The sequence below is a fragment of the Vigna unguiculata genome, chromosome 3 (genome assembly GCF_004118075.2).
Source record: "Vigna unguiculata cultivar IT97K-499-35 chromosome 3, ASM411807v1, whole genome shotgun sequence".
Classification (NCBI taxonomy): Eukaryota; Viridiplantae; Streptophyta; class Magnoliopsida; order Fabales; family Fabaceae; genus Vigna; species Vigna unguiculata.
This window is the reverse complement of record NC_040281.1, coordinates 41,125,584-41,142,842: the sequence shown is the minus strand read 5'-3', so window position 1 is coordinate 41,142,842 and position 17,259 is coordinate 41,125,584. Positions and strand designations below refer to the sequence as shown.

At 28.8% G+C, this 17,259-nt stretch overlaps 1 protein-coding gene across 3 annotated transcripts; it reads right to left on the bottom strand.

Annotated features, from left to right (window-relative positions):
- Positions 1 to 322: 322 nt before the first annotated feature.
- On the bottom strand, positions 323 to 8,952 carry LOC114176226 (AT-rich interactive domain-containing protein 6-like). 3 transcript variants are annotated; one of them, XM_028061186.1, is made up of 13 exons: positions 8,840 to 8,952; positions 7,685 to 8,516; positions 7,537 to 7,576; positions 6,918 to 6,970; positions 6,404 to 6,449; positions 4,671 to 4,763; positions 3,072 to 3,191; positions 2,932 to 2,983; positions 2,769 to 2,844; positions 2,519 to 2,585; positions 2,390 to 2,440; positions 739 to 831; positions 323 to 571 (listed from the first exon to the last, which is right to left on the bottom strand). In XM_028061186.1, the coding sequence occupies exons 2-13, from the start codon at positions 8,470 to 8,472 to the stop codon at positions 470 to 472; spliced, it is 1,581 nt and encodes a 526-aa protein (XP_027916987.1). In that variant the 5' UTR covers positions 8,473 to 8,516; positions 8,840 to 8,952; the 3' UTR covers positions 323 to 469. The 3 variants fall into 3 exon arrangements, with proteins under 3 accessions (XP_027916987.1, XP_027916986.1, XP_027916988.1); XM_028061185.1 differs by having other exon boundaries at positions 2,390 to 2,585; XM_028061187.1 differs by lacking the exon at positions 2,390 to 2,440.
- Positions 8,953 to 17,259: the final 8,307 nt, after the last annotated feature.

Below are 17,259 nucleotides of genomic sequence, written 5' to 3'. Positions count from 1 at the left end.
CAATAAATCACTTCACTAAACTATAATATTTGACAGAAATTTTTTTAAAATCACAACCTAGAAAACTTAGAATTCATTATTTAAAGTACATTATAATTGATAAAATATACTTCTTAATGCATATTTACATATTTAAAGTATATTATCATATATTTATGTACTTAGCATTTAAACGATTCCTTTAACTCTGGGGAAAGATTAGTTCGTTTTGGTAGCAAGGAGTTTTAATAAAGAAGCAAATTTAGCTGAGTATGGTGGTTAACATCAAATGGTTTGATTTTCAACAGCTAGGAAACCTTACCTAACAGATACTAACATACGGTTAAAACTGTAAATCTCAACTTGAGAGAATGGGTGAAAAATATAAATAAAATATTAACAAAATTCATAGTAGAAGTTGACATGAATATGAATTCAGGTGAAGAAGTATCCTATAAATCATGGTACCTTAGGAATCTATGAACCATCTCTATTCGGATTGCTCAAATGGAACTCGAACAAACAATTGTCCATGCAAAGTCACCACAGCAGAAGTCTGATGAGTATCAATTCTTGAAGGCAAACTCACAACCTGAATTAAATATGGAAAGCACACAAGCTACTTATTCTCAACAAGTACTACAGCTTCACAACTTTTGTAGACAGAAACTATAATCCATGGATACAAAGACATCAAAGATTGAAACAACAATTTTTGAAAATAAATAGATCCTTCGTATCATAGCAAAGATAATATACCTTCTTGAAAGGTGTGACCCCCCATGGATTATCAGAATGTTCAGGCTCACCGCTTATGACCAGGCGTCCAGCTGGGTCTGATTGAACACGCACCTGATTTCATGAAGTCAATAATATTCTCCATTCAAAACAGTTCAAATGCAGTTTGGTAGATTACACTTCTAAGTTCATAGCTTATTGCATCACAAGCTAAGAGCACAAAGGAAAAGTTTCACAACTACCAGATCTTACAAAAAAGGTAATATCTAGAAGTAATTTGGGTCAGTGAAAACACTCTCCTGTAATTTCTACAATATTTAATTTGAAAAAAAATGGCAACACGCAGATTTTATTGAAATGTCTTTTCTCCTGACAAATGAGGGTAATTTGGGTTTAGTTTTTAATTTTAGTCCATGACATACTTTCTTTTGACCATCATAGTTAATATAAATGACATTGTCATGTCAATACAATTTATCAAATCAATTGAAATCATAAGAAATGTCACATCATGATACTATCATAAACTAAAATAAAAATAATAATGTATTTATAAACACCACAAGAAAAAGTAACATCTTTATAAAAAATTAAAACAAAACAAAAATTGCAGTGTAAAACATAAAGCAATTTATTAAGACCTAAGGAAATAAATAATAATAAACATTAGAGTTTTCGATGAAAATAGACATTATCACAACTAAAGGAAAGTAAGAAAAAAGTAAATTATATTACTGATTTAACTAATTTTCAAAATGAGTTCTTGAGATGTTCAGTAATTATAACGTGTCTGTCTAGAGGTGTCCAAAAACAGCGAGGTGTTTAAAACAGACAGCCCTGACTGATAGGTGAAAAGTATGTCAAATTAACCATACCTATATTCTAAATAGGCTGCAACACAGTTGGCCTATTTTAAAGCTTTATTATCACTCATTGGAAATTTACTTAAATCTAAAAATTTTAAGATTAACATAATTTACCCTTTTTTTTAATCTTGTTCAAATATCACAATGTTTATTATTATTGTAAAAATTCACAAGTTAACAAAACTACTTTTTCATCTACTTAAATATATTTTATCTTTCATTTATTACTTTACTTCTTCTAAACAAGTTACTTCCTACGTCTAGTCCTTACTAATATATTTAATTTCTTTATTCTAATTTTAAAATTTCATTTTTAACTTTATTCCTACAAAACTGTATAATTTTTGTTCTTAGTCTCTAGAAATGTTTTTTTTTTCAATTTTTTTTCTATAAATATATTATTTATTTTAATTCCTTATCACATCAGCATTGTAGATTAACAGTTCTTTATAATCAACATTAACTTTAGCGGGTCAAATTAGACAGGAATGGTCTTCAAAAAATTGTCGAGGACTAAAGTGAGAAAAAAAAAGTGTAAGGACCAAGACGAAAAGAATCCTATTTTTTAAGGAAAAGACAATAAAGAGTAAAAAAGATAGCATGGCATTGTTATACAGTATTTTGTTAAAAGGGGCATGGTCAGCTTTGAATGCATTAAGTTCATTATATTTATATATTAATATATAAAAAGGAGGATGAGACTATTAGTATCCTTGCCAATTTATCACAAAACAATAAAAACAATACGCCAAGATTTCAACGTATGTGCAGAATTATTACAGAGAAAAAAAAATTCTTTTTGTTACCTCTTCCCGCAGAAGGCCAGGAACCAATGCATACACCTCAAAACAATCTTTCTGTACACAACTTTCTCTTGATGAGTAAATTACATAATTAAACAGATTATATTCTATCCAAACACAAGATAAACTTACAGTTTTTTGCACATTGATTTTTACCCAATCAGCAGGAGGTCCAATGTCAATCACAGATGTGTCCAATCTTAGTCCATCATCATACACACAGACAGAGGCAAGCATGTCAGCAAATGAACAAGAAAGCAAGTAACATCTCTATCAAATATAAATTAATAGTACAGTTTATGGGTTGTCAACTATATAAATAGATTTCGAACAAGTATAAATCGTTCATGATAAAAAGAGAAAGAAAGTAACGTGTCTTAACTGTGGTTTAGATGGTTTACTGTGAGCAACTTTGACTGCATTCACCATGTCTGATGATTTCTTACGTTTAAGTACATCTGAGTAAATAAGTTAGGGGTGGAATATTTAGAATCATTCAGCACTTTAATAAGTTAAAAATGATAGTACGATGATGAAGATCATACTGATGCTTCTAAGCTGCTTTTCACGCTTTTGCATAGACAAAGAGCTCCTGTCCTATGAAAAACAAGTTATTAAACAATTATTTAGCAGTAAAAACAAAATTAAGGAGAATATGAATCATACCAGCACAATTTAACCAGACCTTAATAATAGGATCACTAACTTCACCATTGCCCAGAAGACGTTGTGAATGCCAACCCTGCATAGCCCTAGCCGCAGCATCTCTCCGTGCCCTACCTGATGAAGCTAATCCTTGGACACACTTAACAGGAAAGAGGGATTGTAAGATACAAATAAGTGTAGTCATCACAGTAATACTGCTTACGACATACATATTCCACTAGCAAAGCCTACTGCAAGTAAACAGATTTAGTGTCTTGCAAAGTAGAAATTCAAACTATTTTCAAATATTAACTCAACACAAAAGACGACTCTGTTAATGATGCCTTAAATCCAATATCCATTCATTACTTTCCTATGCTTAGAAATCACCTTTTTCTAACCTTAATGGAGTGCGGAGAAGATATAATTTGGAAATAGACAGGTAGAAGAACTGGACCAGTGTATTAGAAAATCTGATTAATCTATTATGAAACAATCAAACACTGCACTGGTATCAATAATATATGGAGCAAAGATCAAGAGCACAGGTAGTGCAACAGAGAGAAATTCCACCCTCCTTAACCCAATTATTTGAAAGACAGTTCTCTCCTTTCCAATTTCCTCCTCCCAATTCTAAGCAAACTCTAACATCCTTTCTATCCACTTTTTTATTACGGAACACAAGTAGCTATTTCATTATCAACACAGTTAGCCTTCTTATTCTATCTGACCTACACCTGTTATTCAGGAAACATGCTAGACATAGTCATGACTAGAGGCTAAAGAGAAGAATTTTTTCAAGGGGAGAGGGGACAACTCTCAATATAATTTAACTTTGCCAAGGAAGCAACTATAAGATAATATTGCAAGGTGCATCAATTGTTCTAATGGCGTAGGTTAGATGGAGTAAGTCATAATTGAATAGTGGCACTTGGACTCCTACGCTCTTAGTAGAAAGGGCTATGCTCTGATTTTGACCTATATCATTTGGCCTTATAGTAAGTGCTCAATCCAACAATTGACATTAAATCCAAGGTCACGAGTTTGATTCCTATTGTGGTAATTGTTGAGGGGGGAAATGTTTGCAGGTTGTATCAATTGTCAATTGCCAAGAAAGATATTAGTGTAGAGTACACCAATTGCCTTATGGCGTAGACCACGTGGGTCAAGTCACAATTGAATAATGATATTTAGATTTTTATGCTTTTAAATAGAAAGAGTTGTGTTCAAAGTATGAGTTATAGTTTTTGGCAATGTGATAAACGCTAAATCCAACAAGTAATAATATTACGTCATTTAATTTTCAAATGATCCTTAGAAATGACACATATCAGCAACTAAAACTATTAGAAAATGTGCAGCAATCTGAACTCATAGGGAGATCATAAAATAGTCCCATCCATAAATAAAGACAAATAACTTTCAAAGAATGTGCATGGGAATTCCATCCTCTTACAATATACAGACAGCAGCAGGTTAAATAATAAAAATGGAGATGCCTAATGTGGTTTTCCAAAATATCCATATTTTATTTAAGAGAATAGTCTAGCAGTTCATAAAGTCAAGATACAAAAGATTGATACAGTTGGCCGTTATATTATTGCTCATGAAAATGACATTAAACACAAATAAATATTACCTGATTTTCATTATTCATTGGCTCTGAATTAGAAGTAATAGGCACATTCAGCTCACCACCTTTTGTTTTATGCCTTTCATAGTCAAGAAGAGCCTGGAGTAGCATAAAAAGAAACAACTATAGTGAAATAGATTTTGAAGATAACAAAGTTTAGAGTTTTACACAATATTTGATATTGTTTTGACAGTTTCGAAATAGATAAGATGCTATTTAAATAAGCCCATATGTCATTGAACTGTAAAACAAGAATGATTAAAGAACGGATATTTTGGCCAACAGAAAATGTACCTATGTACTGGTTCATTCCAAAGAGCATGTAGGAAGTAAAGGAACGTAGAAAGCATTACACAATATTTTTGGAATCTAGAGTGGCAAAGTCCCTACTGGTTATCAACTTACAATAATTTGATTAGAATGCTTTTTCTTTAAGGGATTAACATGCACCAGCACCAAGGAGTAGAAAGCTTGTTATTGGCAGCAGTTAATACTCGATAACACCATCTTCATTACTTCTTAAAGAATGCAATTTTAATCATTAGTAGTTCATAAAGATTTTTCAATTTTACACATTTAAGTAACAAGATGACCAAAAAAAATACAAACAATGTAACATCATTCATTGGGAGAAGCAAAAGAAGCATCTGGTCTGGGCATGGGATAGTACATAAGTGGTCAAATTAAAACACTAAATCGTGCACCTGTTATGTGGCTTTTTCATACTAACCATTCATATTTTGATGCAAATCATGATTTGCTTTCACATTTCAAAATATACAATAATCTCAATTTATAAAGACTACATCTTGAAAAGAAATCAAGGGTAAAATCATAGAAAGGACAACTTTTTCTTTCCATCCTTTTCTTTTACAAAATTTCAATACAGACTTTAGAAATAAACTGTTTAATTGAAACTAACAATTCGTTGTTTAAATTTCATTCTTAACAATTGCCGTAAGTTTATAATCTTACTTTTTTATATGGTTTTACTTAAAAACTCGCAGAAAAATCTCCAAAAGAAGAATAAAAATTTCCATCACCATGCAGCATGCTACTAGTAACGCCAAAGTGTATATTATACTTTAGATATTTGAAAATTTCTATTATAAATGCTGGTAATAACTATAAACAAGAGAAATATGACTCGGAAATATAATGATAGGTGCAGGATCACAACATAAAGCTAAGATAATATAGCGTAGTACTCAATCCATACCAATGAGGAAAAGTATGATATAAATCATAAAATATTTAACAAAGAAATCTGGGCAAATGTATGTCAACTAGATCAACATTACACTTTTGTGCCAAAGAAAACAATCTACTTCTAAGCTTTATTCTTCTTATACTTCAAATATTATACTTTAGATATTTGAAAATTTCTATTATAAATGCTGGTAATAATTATAAACAAGAGAAATATGACTCGGAAATATAATGATAGGTGCAGGATCACAACATAAAGCTAAGATAATATAGCGTAGTACTCAATCCATACCAATGAGGAAAAGTATGATATAAATCATAAAATATTTAACAAAGAAATCTGGGCAAATGTATGTCAACTAGATCAACATTACACTTTTGTGCCAAAGAAAACAATCTACTTCTAAGCTTTACAGGAATGTTGAGTTTGCATGGTAGCCTGGATATCTTGGAAACATATTTGCCAAATAATCTTTTAAAAGATAAGAAAGAGCTGAAGACTAATGTACACCTTATTAATCTAGAATCACCTTCTCATAAAAAACCCGAAAAGTCCATGAAACTGTGGTACATGTCCTGCAAAAATTAACAACAGAGAGCCTTATTTTCACATGTCATAAATAACCTTAAGTTATCCAGATCACCCATATGCATCCCCCCCGCCCCCAAAAAAACACAGAATTACATAAAGTACAACTAATAAAAGCATGCTTAAGAAATGTGGAAATAGTAAGAGAAATTCAAATACTAATAATGAAAAGTGCTTCAAAATTATGATTTCCAATCAATAAAGGAACCAAACAATCATGCATATTAAATAAAATCATCCAACCCAAGTTTGTTTTCCATCAAGAACTACAACTCAGATGGACAACTTAATTTTTCTCAACACCTTTTCCAATACAGAATATGACTCAGCATCCTTCTAAAATACATAAAAAACACAAAAAATTTAACATTCAATAAAACTCAAACAAAAGCTAAGCAAAAGCTTTTCAGAGCCACCAAGAAGATTGAGACAAGAAATTGCTAGTTGTTCCTTACTTTGGAGGTTTGAAAGACTCTCCCACTTGCCGCCACAATTTACATGAGGTGACCTATTCATAAATGTAACCCCAATTAGGCATATGTCTTGGTAAATTGGCAACAATGAAAACAACTTCTCTGAACTTTGAACTAAACAAACTTGAAACTTAGAGTAATTGATGTTAGTTTGCCTCAAGAAACAACCTCCAAAGCATTCCAGTTGCCCAAAAATAAAACTGACATTGAAATGCAAGTAAATTCAGTAGTAGAGACATTGTTATTTAACAACGTGGTATATCACAAACTGGCATCAGAATACTCATGCTAAATGCCTAATAAAAATGTAAATCTCTCTGCTCCTGACTGTGTGAGAGAGTAAACATGTGTTTTTGTAATTATTTACTTAATTTTACTTGCATTGCCAAAAAAGCTACCACTATTAACAGATTTACGTCCCGAAAAGGAAGAACCATGAAAAAATGCACGCTGTGAAAGTGCCAAACTAGTAGCCACCATATGGAATTATTAAGGTCCTCTAATCTAATTATTTACTTGTAATCATATACTTCTGATTTCACATAAAATTGATTACATAAAGTTGTATTAGTGCTTCAGCAGAATAATGGAAAATGAATACCTTATCATAGCCGCCCAGTCTGTTTACAGATCTCCATAACCTTATACCCAGCCAATTAAGAATTAGGATAAAGTAATATGTCAGAGCTTGGATTATGTGTTGCATATTTAAATGTAGAAGAAAACTTAAACAAACTGGTATAACTCACTTAAGGCAATTAAGCCCCTCTTTATAAAACTTGGGTGGTTTGAATTCCATGCTCCTCTCCCTAAAGAATGTTTCAAGCTCCTTCATAAAAGCTGACTGCTCATCTTCTGTTCCCGACTCATTACCATCATATGAATACTCAGGATCCAAAAAATACAAGTTCTGTGAGATTGAGTTTCCATTATCTGCATGTGCAACAGCAGCCTGCCTTTCATTATACTTATTCTCATCGTCTAATCCAGTCTTGACTTCAGCTCTTATATCAGTCTGAACAGCATGTGGTGTTTTAGGTTCGTTATGAATAGGGTGTGCGGAATTGGAGTCACCATTATTGCAATTTTTACTTTCAGCCACTTCAAAAGCTTTGGGCTTCACCTCCACAGTCATCTCAGCAGGATCAGCATTATTTTGACAAACATTAGAATCATTTGCTATGTCCTTATCACTCTTAGGAAGTTCATCTACTTTGCTCTTCACATCTAATGCATTTTCACCTTCGGTTTTATTTAAAACTGGAACATTGTCCATTACAGGGACCGACTTTATTGTATTTTGACTATTTAGGACATCTTGTTGCGGAATGCACTCTGAATTGGCTTCTGGTTTCACAATTCTATCCTCCACAGGTGCCTCTGCCTCTACCTTCCCATTTTCAGCATGATTTGAAGTATCCCCTACGGACAAAGGAGCAGCCAAAACTTCTGGTTCAACCTGTGCTTCAGCCAAAACTTCTTCCACAGCCAACGGAACATTCTGCCCTGCTTCTTCATTCTCTTTTGTATCACTCATCTCCAAAACTTAAGCGCACACACACGAGAACGCACAAAAACCTCCTACACCGACCCGTAACAAAAATTGAAAACAAATAAGAGGTCAGAAAAAATTAAAAAACGGATTGAAGGAACCCTTCTCCGAACAAGCCCCATACTCCATTTCCTTTTGTCCAAAAATTAATAAAAATTGAAGAAATGTTAAAAAGAGGGAGAAGGAAATTTACACACACAAAATCCCCCAAAAAATAATCCATCATTACAGGTAGCCAAGGTAAGTTCAGTAAGCTACAAAAGAATTTGATTTCTCGGACTTCGACGTCGGCGTTCAAATTGAAATGAAAAAACAAATAGATACGAAGAAAGAAAAAGTGATGCAGCATTACCTATATTGAAATTCAATCGTATTCCAGAAGAAACCCACAATGGCAGATGCAAAAGGGTTGAATTTGTTAAACCCTAATTCTGCATAAAAAAAAATTGTAAGAAGACAAATTCTAAGGTGGCACGCCATTTTAACCTTTTATTTATTGAAATTTAAAAATTGAAAAACGCCTTATAAAAAATATAGTTTGAATATATTTTATTCCTCTATGAATTTACCAAATTTGTTTTTTAGCTATTAAATTTCTTGTTCTTTTCAACTTTTAAATTTCCACATTTTAAAATAGGTGAAATTTGTGACATGCATAATAAATGAGAGAAGATAATAATAAAAGAATAAAATATGAATATAATAAAATAGCTTTATAATTTTTTTAGAGGAAAGAGAGGAAGAGAAACTATGAAAAAAAACTTGCACTTCATTTTTCTAAGCTATATTCTCGCTCAAATTTTCAATTTTTAATCTTCTCCTCTCATTTTTTTTTCATGTCGATCCATTTTAAAAATTGGTAATTTGCACCTCATTTTTTTTAAGTTATATTCTCGCTCAAACCTTCAATCTTTAATCTTCTTCTCTATTTTTTTTTCATGTCGAACTATTTCAAAAATTGGTAGAATTATCGAGTAGTCAAATGGTTAATGATTATTTTAAATCAATTGGATTTTGAAATAGAGTAAGTTCAATTTCTACTATTCTTCTTCCAAACAACATGTTTTCTCTTTTTCATGTATCATTATTTCATTTACATTAGGTTTTATGCCTTTAAGATGGTATTATATTTATTTGTAATCTTAGAATCACGCTCTAATCATTGTGTAGATCTTATTACGTGTGTAGAAAGAGAAAAATTCAAATAGAAAAAAGTTGTGTAGAGAGTGACATGTTTTAAGAACCACATTAAGCTAAAAGAAGCTGATCATTTAAATTTATTTTAAAATGATAATTGATAACTGCATAAATGCAAAAATAATTTGGTGCAGTTTGATTAAGTGAAATTATGAACTTTTGGTGATATGTGTCTTGTTTGGAGATGGATATATATTTGATTGATAATGAGTTATAGAGTGATTCTTATACATTAATGATGATTAGAAATCTTTTTGATGAGTACTGAATTTGTACTACTGTATGGTGGTGATGGTGTTGGTGTGATTGCAAATTTGACAAAAAATCTATGACTAAATATCTTGAGAAAAATTATTATTGGTGAAAGGTGTAAATGTATTAATTTCTTGTTATAGTATGAGAGACATCGAGCTAATAAAAGCTCATATGTTAAATTGTTATGAGTTTTTTGTGTTTATTTATGACAAATTGTGATATAAAACATATGTTGGAATTGTTGAAAGGTGTAAATTTGAGAGATTGATATTCCTCTAAAGAATAGAGTTGATAATTTGAGTATGATATTAGGGTAGAAAAAAAAACTTTAATTTTGTTTGTTTAAATTGTTTATGTTTTGTTTAGCTTAGAACAATAAGTTTGGTGTTTATTGATTGTTTTCAAGGGAAAATATTACTATTTTATTTAATATGTCAAAGTTTATTGAGAGGGGATTTCAAATGTGAGACTATCCTGACTCAACTACTCATAGGTATGATATCTAGGTGGTATGAGTCAAAGGAGGCTCCATATGGCAAAATGGTATAATATGAAAAATGATCATATTTAAGGAGCTAGTGAAGTTAACCTTGTCAATGCTTGGTTTGGGGACATTGGTCTTGAGCGATGTAACATTAATTGGACGATTTGGTAGCAAGCATGACAAGTGCAGGATTTCACGAGCCAAATCATTTGACCAGTCTTTCGGAAGTAGAGTCGAGAATTGTTTTTGTTCTTTGAGTAACATTAGGCTAATATATTGATTCATGGCTAATTTCTTTAACTAAGATGTTTAGTTATAGTAGTGTGGTTTGACGTCAGACAATACATGTTGAATAATTTTGAATTTTTATGTTGGACTTTAAAGAGGATGTCTACTGAATGAGTGATTGAGAAGCAGATATATGAAGAAATGAGGAAGAATGGTTGATTTCATGAATGACAAACCTATAAATTTTATATCCATATTTATTTATAAATTATCTTTTCATTATTTTTCTTTAAATACATTAGCTTACCCTGATATTTCTTGTTGGTGTGTTGTTTGTTTACTTAAATTTACAAATGATCATATGATTATATGCGAGTAGCAGTAGGTGTAGGTAGACAGAGCTATTAACTTTGAAATTGAGACAAGATTTTGAAGACTAGATAGTATTAGTTAAATAAGAAGCACCTCTAGTCTTTTAGAAGGAATGTATTTAAAAAAAAAAAAACTTCGTCTTTTGTGAAACTGTAAACTATTATTATATTCTGTTTGTAATGATTCTAATTGACACAATTGGATTTTATATATATATATATATATATATATATATATATATATATATATATATATATATATATATATTTATCACACGGCTAAATATACGATTTTTTTTAAGAGAATTTAAGGATGGTACAAAATTGGACACACTAAAATGAGGACAAAAATCATAATTTTTAAATTTTGCAAGAGATTAAAAGTAGTGAAGGGCCATTATATACAACAACTCTAGCTACGCATACATACACTCTCACATTTTAAGGAATTGTTGGATTATTGACCTTTATTTTTTTCCACAATAGATCATTCACAATTAATAGTTTTTAGGTATTTTTTATTAGGTGAAGTATATTCTTTTTCTCTAAACTTTTACATAAAATTGAAATTTGTTCTTTTAAATTTTGATATATGTTGTTTCTAAATATTACAAGTAAATGAATATAAAATTTTAAATAAATTACATTAATTGTTTGAACTTATTCTAAACTTGCATTTGAGTTATAACATAATCTGTATAAATAATTTAAATATTACTTTAAAATTTGTTTAATATATAAAAAAAATTAAAGACAATTAGATTAAAATAGTTACATTTATTATTTTTAAATTTAAAAATTAAAATGTATCAAAATTTAATCATAAACGAATGTTGATTTTGCATCCACATTTACAAATTAAAAGCATATTTACCTCTTATTGTTTAGTATTTCAATAATTAATAAAATACTTTTATGAATCATTTAAGGTTAACATTTATACATAGCATGCTAAAGAAGGAAATCCAATCATTTGAAATATATTTATCACGATACTAAAGATATAATAGGATAACATATTTTTTACATTATATTTTAATTAATTTATAAGAAACATTAAAATATAATTTTCTTATTTTGTTAGTATAGTTTTTTTTTATGAGACAATAAAATAGAATAGTATATCTCTCTTTTATTCTTTTCCTATCTTATATAAATTATAATTACCATCATCTATAACAATATATAAAAAAAATTCTCCTTTTTGTGTCCACATTTCAAAATATCAATTTTATCCTTTAAATATAATAATTTATTAAATTTTTAAAAATTAATCGTTATTTTTACAAGTTTTTTTATAAAATCGGCTATCTTTGTTTTTTCTTTATTTATCAATGGTTATTCTTTCATTTATTCTTATATATTTCACTTTATTTTGAATAAATATAATTTTAGTTTATATATTAACTTAATAACATTACAATATTATCACCTACTAATATAATATTACGCATATTTAAAAAATGTATATATATTTTTATTTTATGATATATTTTACTTTATTTTGAATAAATATAATTTTAATTTATATATTAACTTAATAATATTATAATATAATATATATTTAAAAAATCATACGTGATACGCCTGTGTTTACCTGATCATACATAAATATTATTATGTTTCGTACTACAATCACTATTTTTAATTATTATTATTATTATATTCTTTTTATCATTATCAATGTCCACTTACAGCAGTCATTATTAATTTTACCATAGTTGTTGAAACAGATACCACCGATTTAACAACAAACTTTTATTATCATTTCTGTTATTGTTCTCGTGTGATGTCATGTCATCTCCACTGAAAAGTATAATTACAGTTCCATTATAATGAAATCAGATAATGCTTTCCATTAAAAAAATCGTAACTTCTTTTATTTTCATTTTCAATCATTGATTTATATTTTTCAACATCACCGCTATCATTACAATTATTTTATTATCACCGTTACCATCACTTTATATTTTTATTTATTCGTTCTTTATCGTGTAGTGAATACTCCCCGTAATTAATATATATTTTTTATTTTTATTCTAATATATTCCTATCCTATTCGTTTACAATGTCGCGTATATTACCATAACCCAAAGCTTTATTTCTTAATTGAAAATTTTCATATAAATGTGGCAAACTGCATACCACACTAGTCGTAATATAACGGAAGAATTAAAAACACTTTGGTTAGGAAACGGACACAGATGTTGTGTAAAATAATTTTAAATATTGAACTTAAATTTGTATAGGAGACTGAATGGTTTAATCACGCAACTTTAACGTTTACACAAAACTATCCCATTATATTCGGCACACATGGTAATAAATTAAAATGTGCAATGAAATGAATAAGTTAAAATAGAATTAAAGATTAAATATATTTTTGCTTCTAATTTATATTTAATTTTAGACTCTTTATTTTTTTCGGAGATTTGACTTTGTTGTCTTTAAGCATGTGATATCTTGTGCGAGGAAGTTAAATTTAAAATGTATGAATCCTTGTGAAGTTTTGAACTAGTATTAGTAAGAATTATATTCTTCATTACGAAAGCTTACTTGCTATATAAGAATTGCTATATAAGGCCCGAGAAAATTATCAAAGCCATTATAGTCATTTGAAGAAGGTTATTATAGAATTAAGGTTGATAAAAACGGATCAATTTGGTCCATTTGGTTTGACATGGAAAAAGTGAGACGAAATAGATTATCCGTTATAATATAATAAAGTGAGATTAAAATCTTGATTTATTATATAAATATTTTTTAAATTTTTAATTAATTAATTAATATCTCTAATAAGATAAATAGAAATAAGAGTTGAATATAGTTTTATAACGAAATTTTTATTTTGGTTCTTATAGAAAACTTTGCTCATGTTAGATCATCATACTTAAGAAATATATGGATGTATAGTCTTTCTTGTCCAAAAATGTTAACTTTTCTTTTACATGGTAAATAACCTTTAGCTTGTTAACAATTGTGGCCCCCACCATCTTTCGTTTAGGGTGGAAGTAGGGGTGACAATATGGGCATGACTCGTCCGTCTGGCCCGTAGGTCCACAAAAATAACACGGGGTGGACCAAGATAGTGAACCCGAAGGCTTGGACCCGCAGAAGCTTATGGCCCGTGCGAGCTATCTTGCAGTTCCGCATAAAAAAAACTTGCACTTGTGTATATCAGTTTTTTTTTTTTTGGACTTTTGCATTAACGTTCCAAATACTTGTATGGCTGGAAAAGACAAGTATTGTGTATTTTTTAATGTGCTAAAATTTGAATAATACATAGTGTATGTCAAAGTACGAATATGAATATGATGAAAATGTTGAATTATTAATTTATCATCGAACTCCCCAATGTCTTTGTTTAATTTTGTGAACTTGTAAAAGTTTTACAATTTTTTGAACATTGAAAGTTTTATTATAAGAATTTATAAAAAAAACTTTAAAAAAAGCGGGCTGGCTCGCGGACCAGCACTTATGCAGGACAGACCAGACTTTTCAGTCCACGTTAAAAATGTGGGACGAGCCAAGGCGGCCCGCATTACCACCCCTAGGCGGAGGTAGGGAGAGAGTGTGGAGGAAGAGAAGGAAGAAAAATGAGAGGGGGAGTGGAGGACACACATGTCAAAAAGTTAAAGACCAATATCTATAGTAAAAAAACCAATGTGACTTCTTGTTTGCCATGTAAAATAAAAAGTTAACGTTGTTGGGTGAGGAAGGTTGCATCTAGAGATGGCAACGGGGCGGGGCGGGGACGGGTTTCGCTATCCCATACCCATCCCCGCATAAAAAATTCATTCCCATCCCCATACCAAAACTTAACGGGTATCAAACTTTTGTCCCATCCCCATCCTCAACGGGGGTAACGGGTATGATCTCGTACCCATACTCGTACCCGTGTTCTAACTATTTCAATATTAATTTTTATAAAAGAAAAAAAATTACGGTAAAGAAAACATAATATTATCAAATATTCAATATTAGGAGGATGATTATTTCTTCCCTATCAAATACTTTGAAATAAATTATAATTGTCTACATTTTAGATTAGAATACCAAATAAAATTTCATGAGAACCAAAACATTTATTAAATTTGCAAACTACAACATTGATGAAACGTAGTTGATAAAATTAAAAAATATTTCAAAAAAATATAAAAGGAAAACAAATATTCAAATTAAAATATATTTTAAATGTTTGTTTACTTCAATCTTTTAAATTCTAATGAATCTCTTTTTTATAGACTAATAAAAGTTATAATACATCACTTGAACAAAATGACACAAAGAACAAATAATAAACATAATAATAAAATTTTGACATAGATTTTGTATCTTTTGAACTTCAATATATGTTGGATAATGACAAATAAATATTCATAGCAATTACATTAAATTTTTATATTGTAGTAAATAAAATTTATTTATACAATTAAAGTGAAAAAATTACAGTATGATTAATAATGAGTTATAAAATCAAATAATTAGATAGAATATATCGAAATATTATTTTACATGATGAAAATAAACAATAAATAAAAATATTAAAAAACTAACAAATGTGTGTTTTAGAAATAATTTGAGAGACTATTGAAAGAAATTGCACAAAGGAAATCAAATGTATAATTAAGGTATGATAAGATGAAAAATACCTTAGAGAACTAATTATTAAATTATGTTTGAAGTGGTTAAAATTAAATAGAAATATCATTAGTGACCAAAAAATTTGTCATTAAATTAGAAATAAATTAGTAATTAAATTGGTCACTAAATCAAGTACTGATTCGATCATTGAATCGGTCACTAATTTAATCACTGGTTCATACAATAAATCAATTACTACCACCAATGACAAAAAATAGTGACTGATATGGGTTAATGACTAAATCAGTCACTATTTCATATTTTTCTTGTAGTGAATTATCATATACTATTCCTAAATATCATTATATATATATGTATATATATACATATATATATGTATATATATGTATATATGTATATACATATATATACATATATATATACATACATATATATATATATACATATATATATATATATATATAACTTTAACCACTTCGAACATAATCTAAAGTGAAAAAATTACAGTATGATTAATAATAAATTATAAAATAAAAAATAATTAGATAGAATATATCAAAATATTTTTTTACATGATGAAAATAAATAATAAATAAAAATATTAAAAAACTAACAAATGTGTGTTTTATAAATAATTTGAGAGACTATCGAAAGAAATCGCACAAAGGAAATCAAATATATAATTAAAGTATGATAAGATGAAAAATATCTTAGAGAACTAAGAAAACTTTTCAAATATCAACATATATACTCAATAGTTGAAAAATAACGAAAATTATTTTAATGAAACAAAAGAGTTCTTCAGATTAAACAAAAATTAATAATAATAATAAGTAAATAATTTTTGTTATATTACCTTAAATTGAGAGTATAAACATTCTCATCTGAAAGAAAAATATATAATAAATAAAAATATTTAAAAATAATAGAAATATTCAAATGTGAGGCATAATTTTTTTTTAATTAACATACATCATTTTAACATAATTACATAAAGGTTATGATAAGATAAAAAATATATTGGAGATGCAAATAAGTTTCATGACAAACCAAATAATTAAAAGAAATAAAAAATAGAATATATATATATATATATATATATATATATATATATATATATATATATATATATATATATATATATATATAGGGTTACTTCATTAATTGTGAATATTTTAATAATTTAAACGAGAATGAAGATATGGCGGGGACGGGTATTATGGCGGGGATATGTACATCCCCATACCCAACTGAAAAAGTTGGGAATTCCTCATACCCATACCCATACCCAGTCAATGCGGGGATTCCCCGTCAAAACGGGGATTCCCCGTCAAAACGGGGACGAGTTTATTTGCCATCTCTAGTTGCATCCATACATTTCTTAAATATAAGGACCTAATGGAAGCAAAATTTCAGATAGAGATGAAAACCAAAATTGTATTATAGTTTAAGGACTAAAAACATATTTAACCCTTAAAATAATTATTATTTTTACATATTAAACAACTATATTATAAAAAATAATTCAAACTTAACTTATTAGGTATTAATGATTTAAGTTAATATAATTGCATATTTACATCTTTGAGTAATATAGGATAGACAAGTTAATCTTTTGCATTACTTTTTATT

Bases quoted from the DNA above. Each gene is read 5' to 3' on its own strand.
- LOC114176226 (XM_028061185.1), bottom strand. From the start codon at position 8,472: ATGAGTGATACAAAAGAGAATGAAGAAGCAGGGCAGAATGTTCCGTTG. The intron at 6,450-6,917 runs GTAAGGAACAAC...TAATTTTTGCAG, and splicing joins GAGTCTTTCAAACCTCCAAA to GACATGTACCACAGTTTCAT. The intron at 832-2,389 runs GTAACAAAAAGA...TCATGAAATCAG, and splicing joins CTGGCCTTCTGCGGGAAGAG to GTGCGTGTTCAATCAGACCC.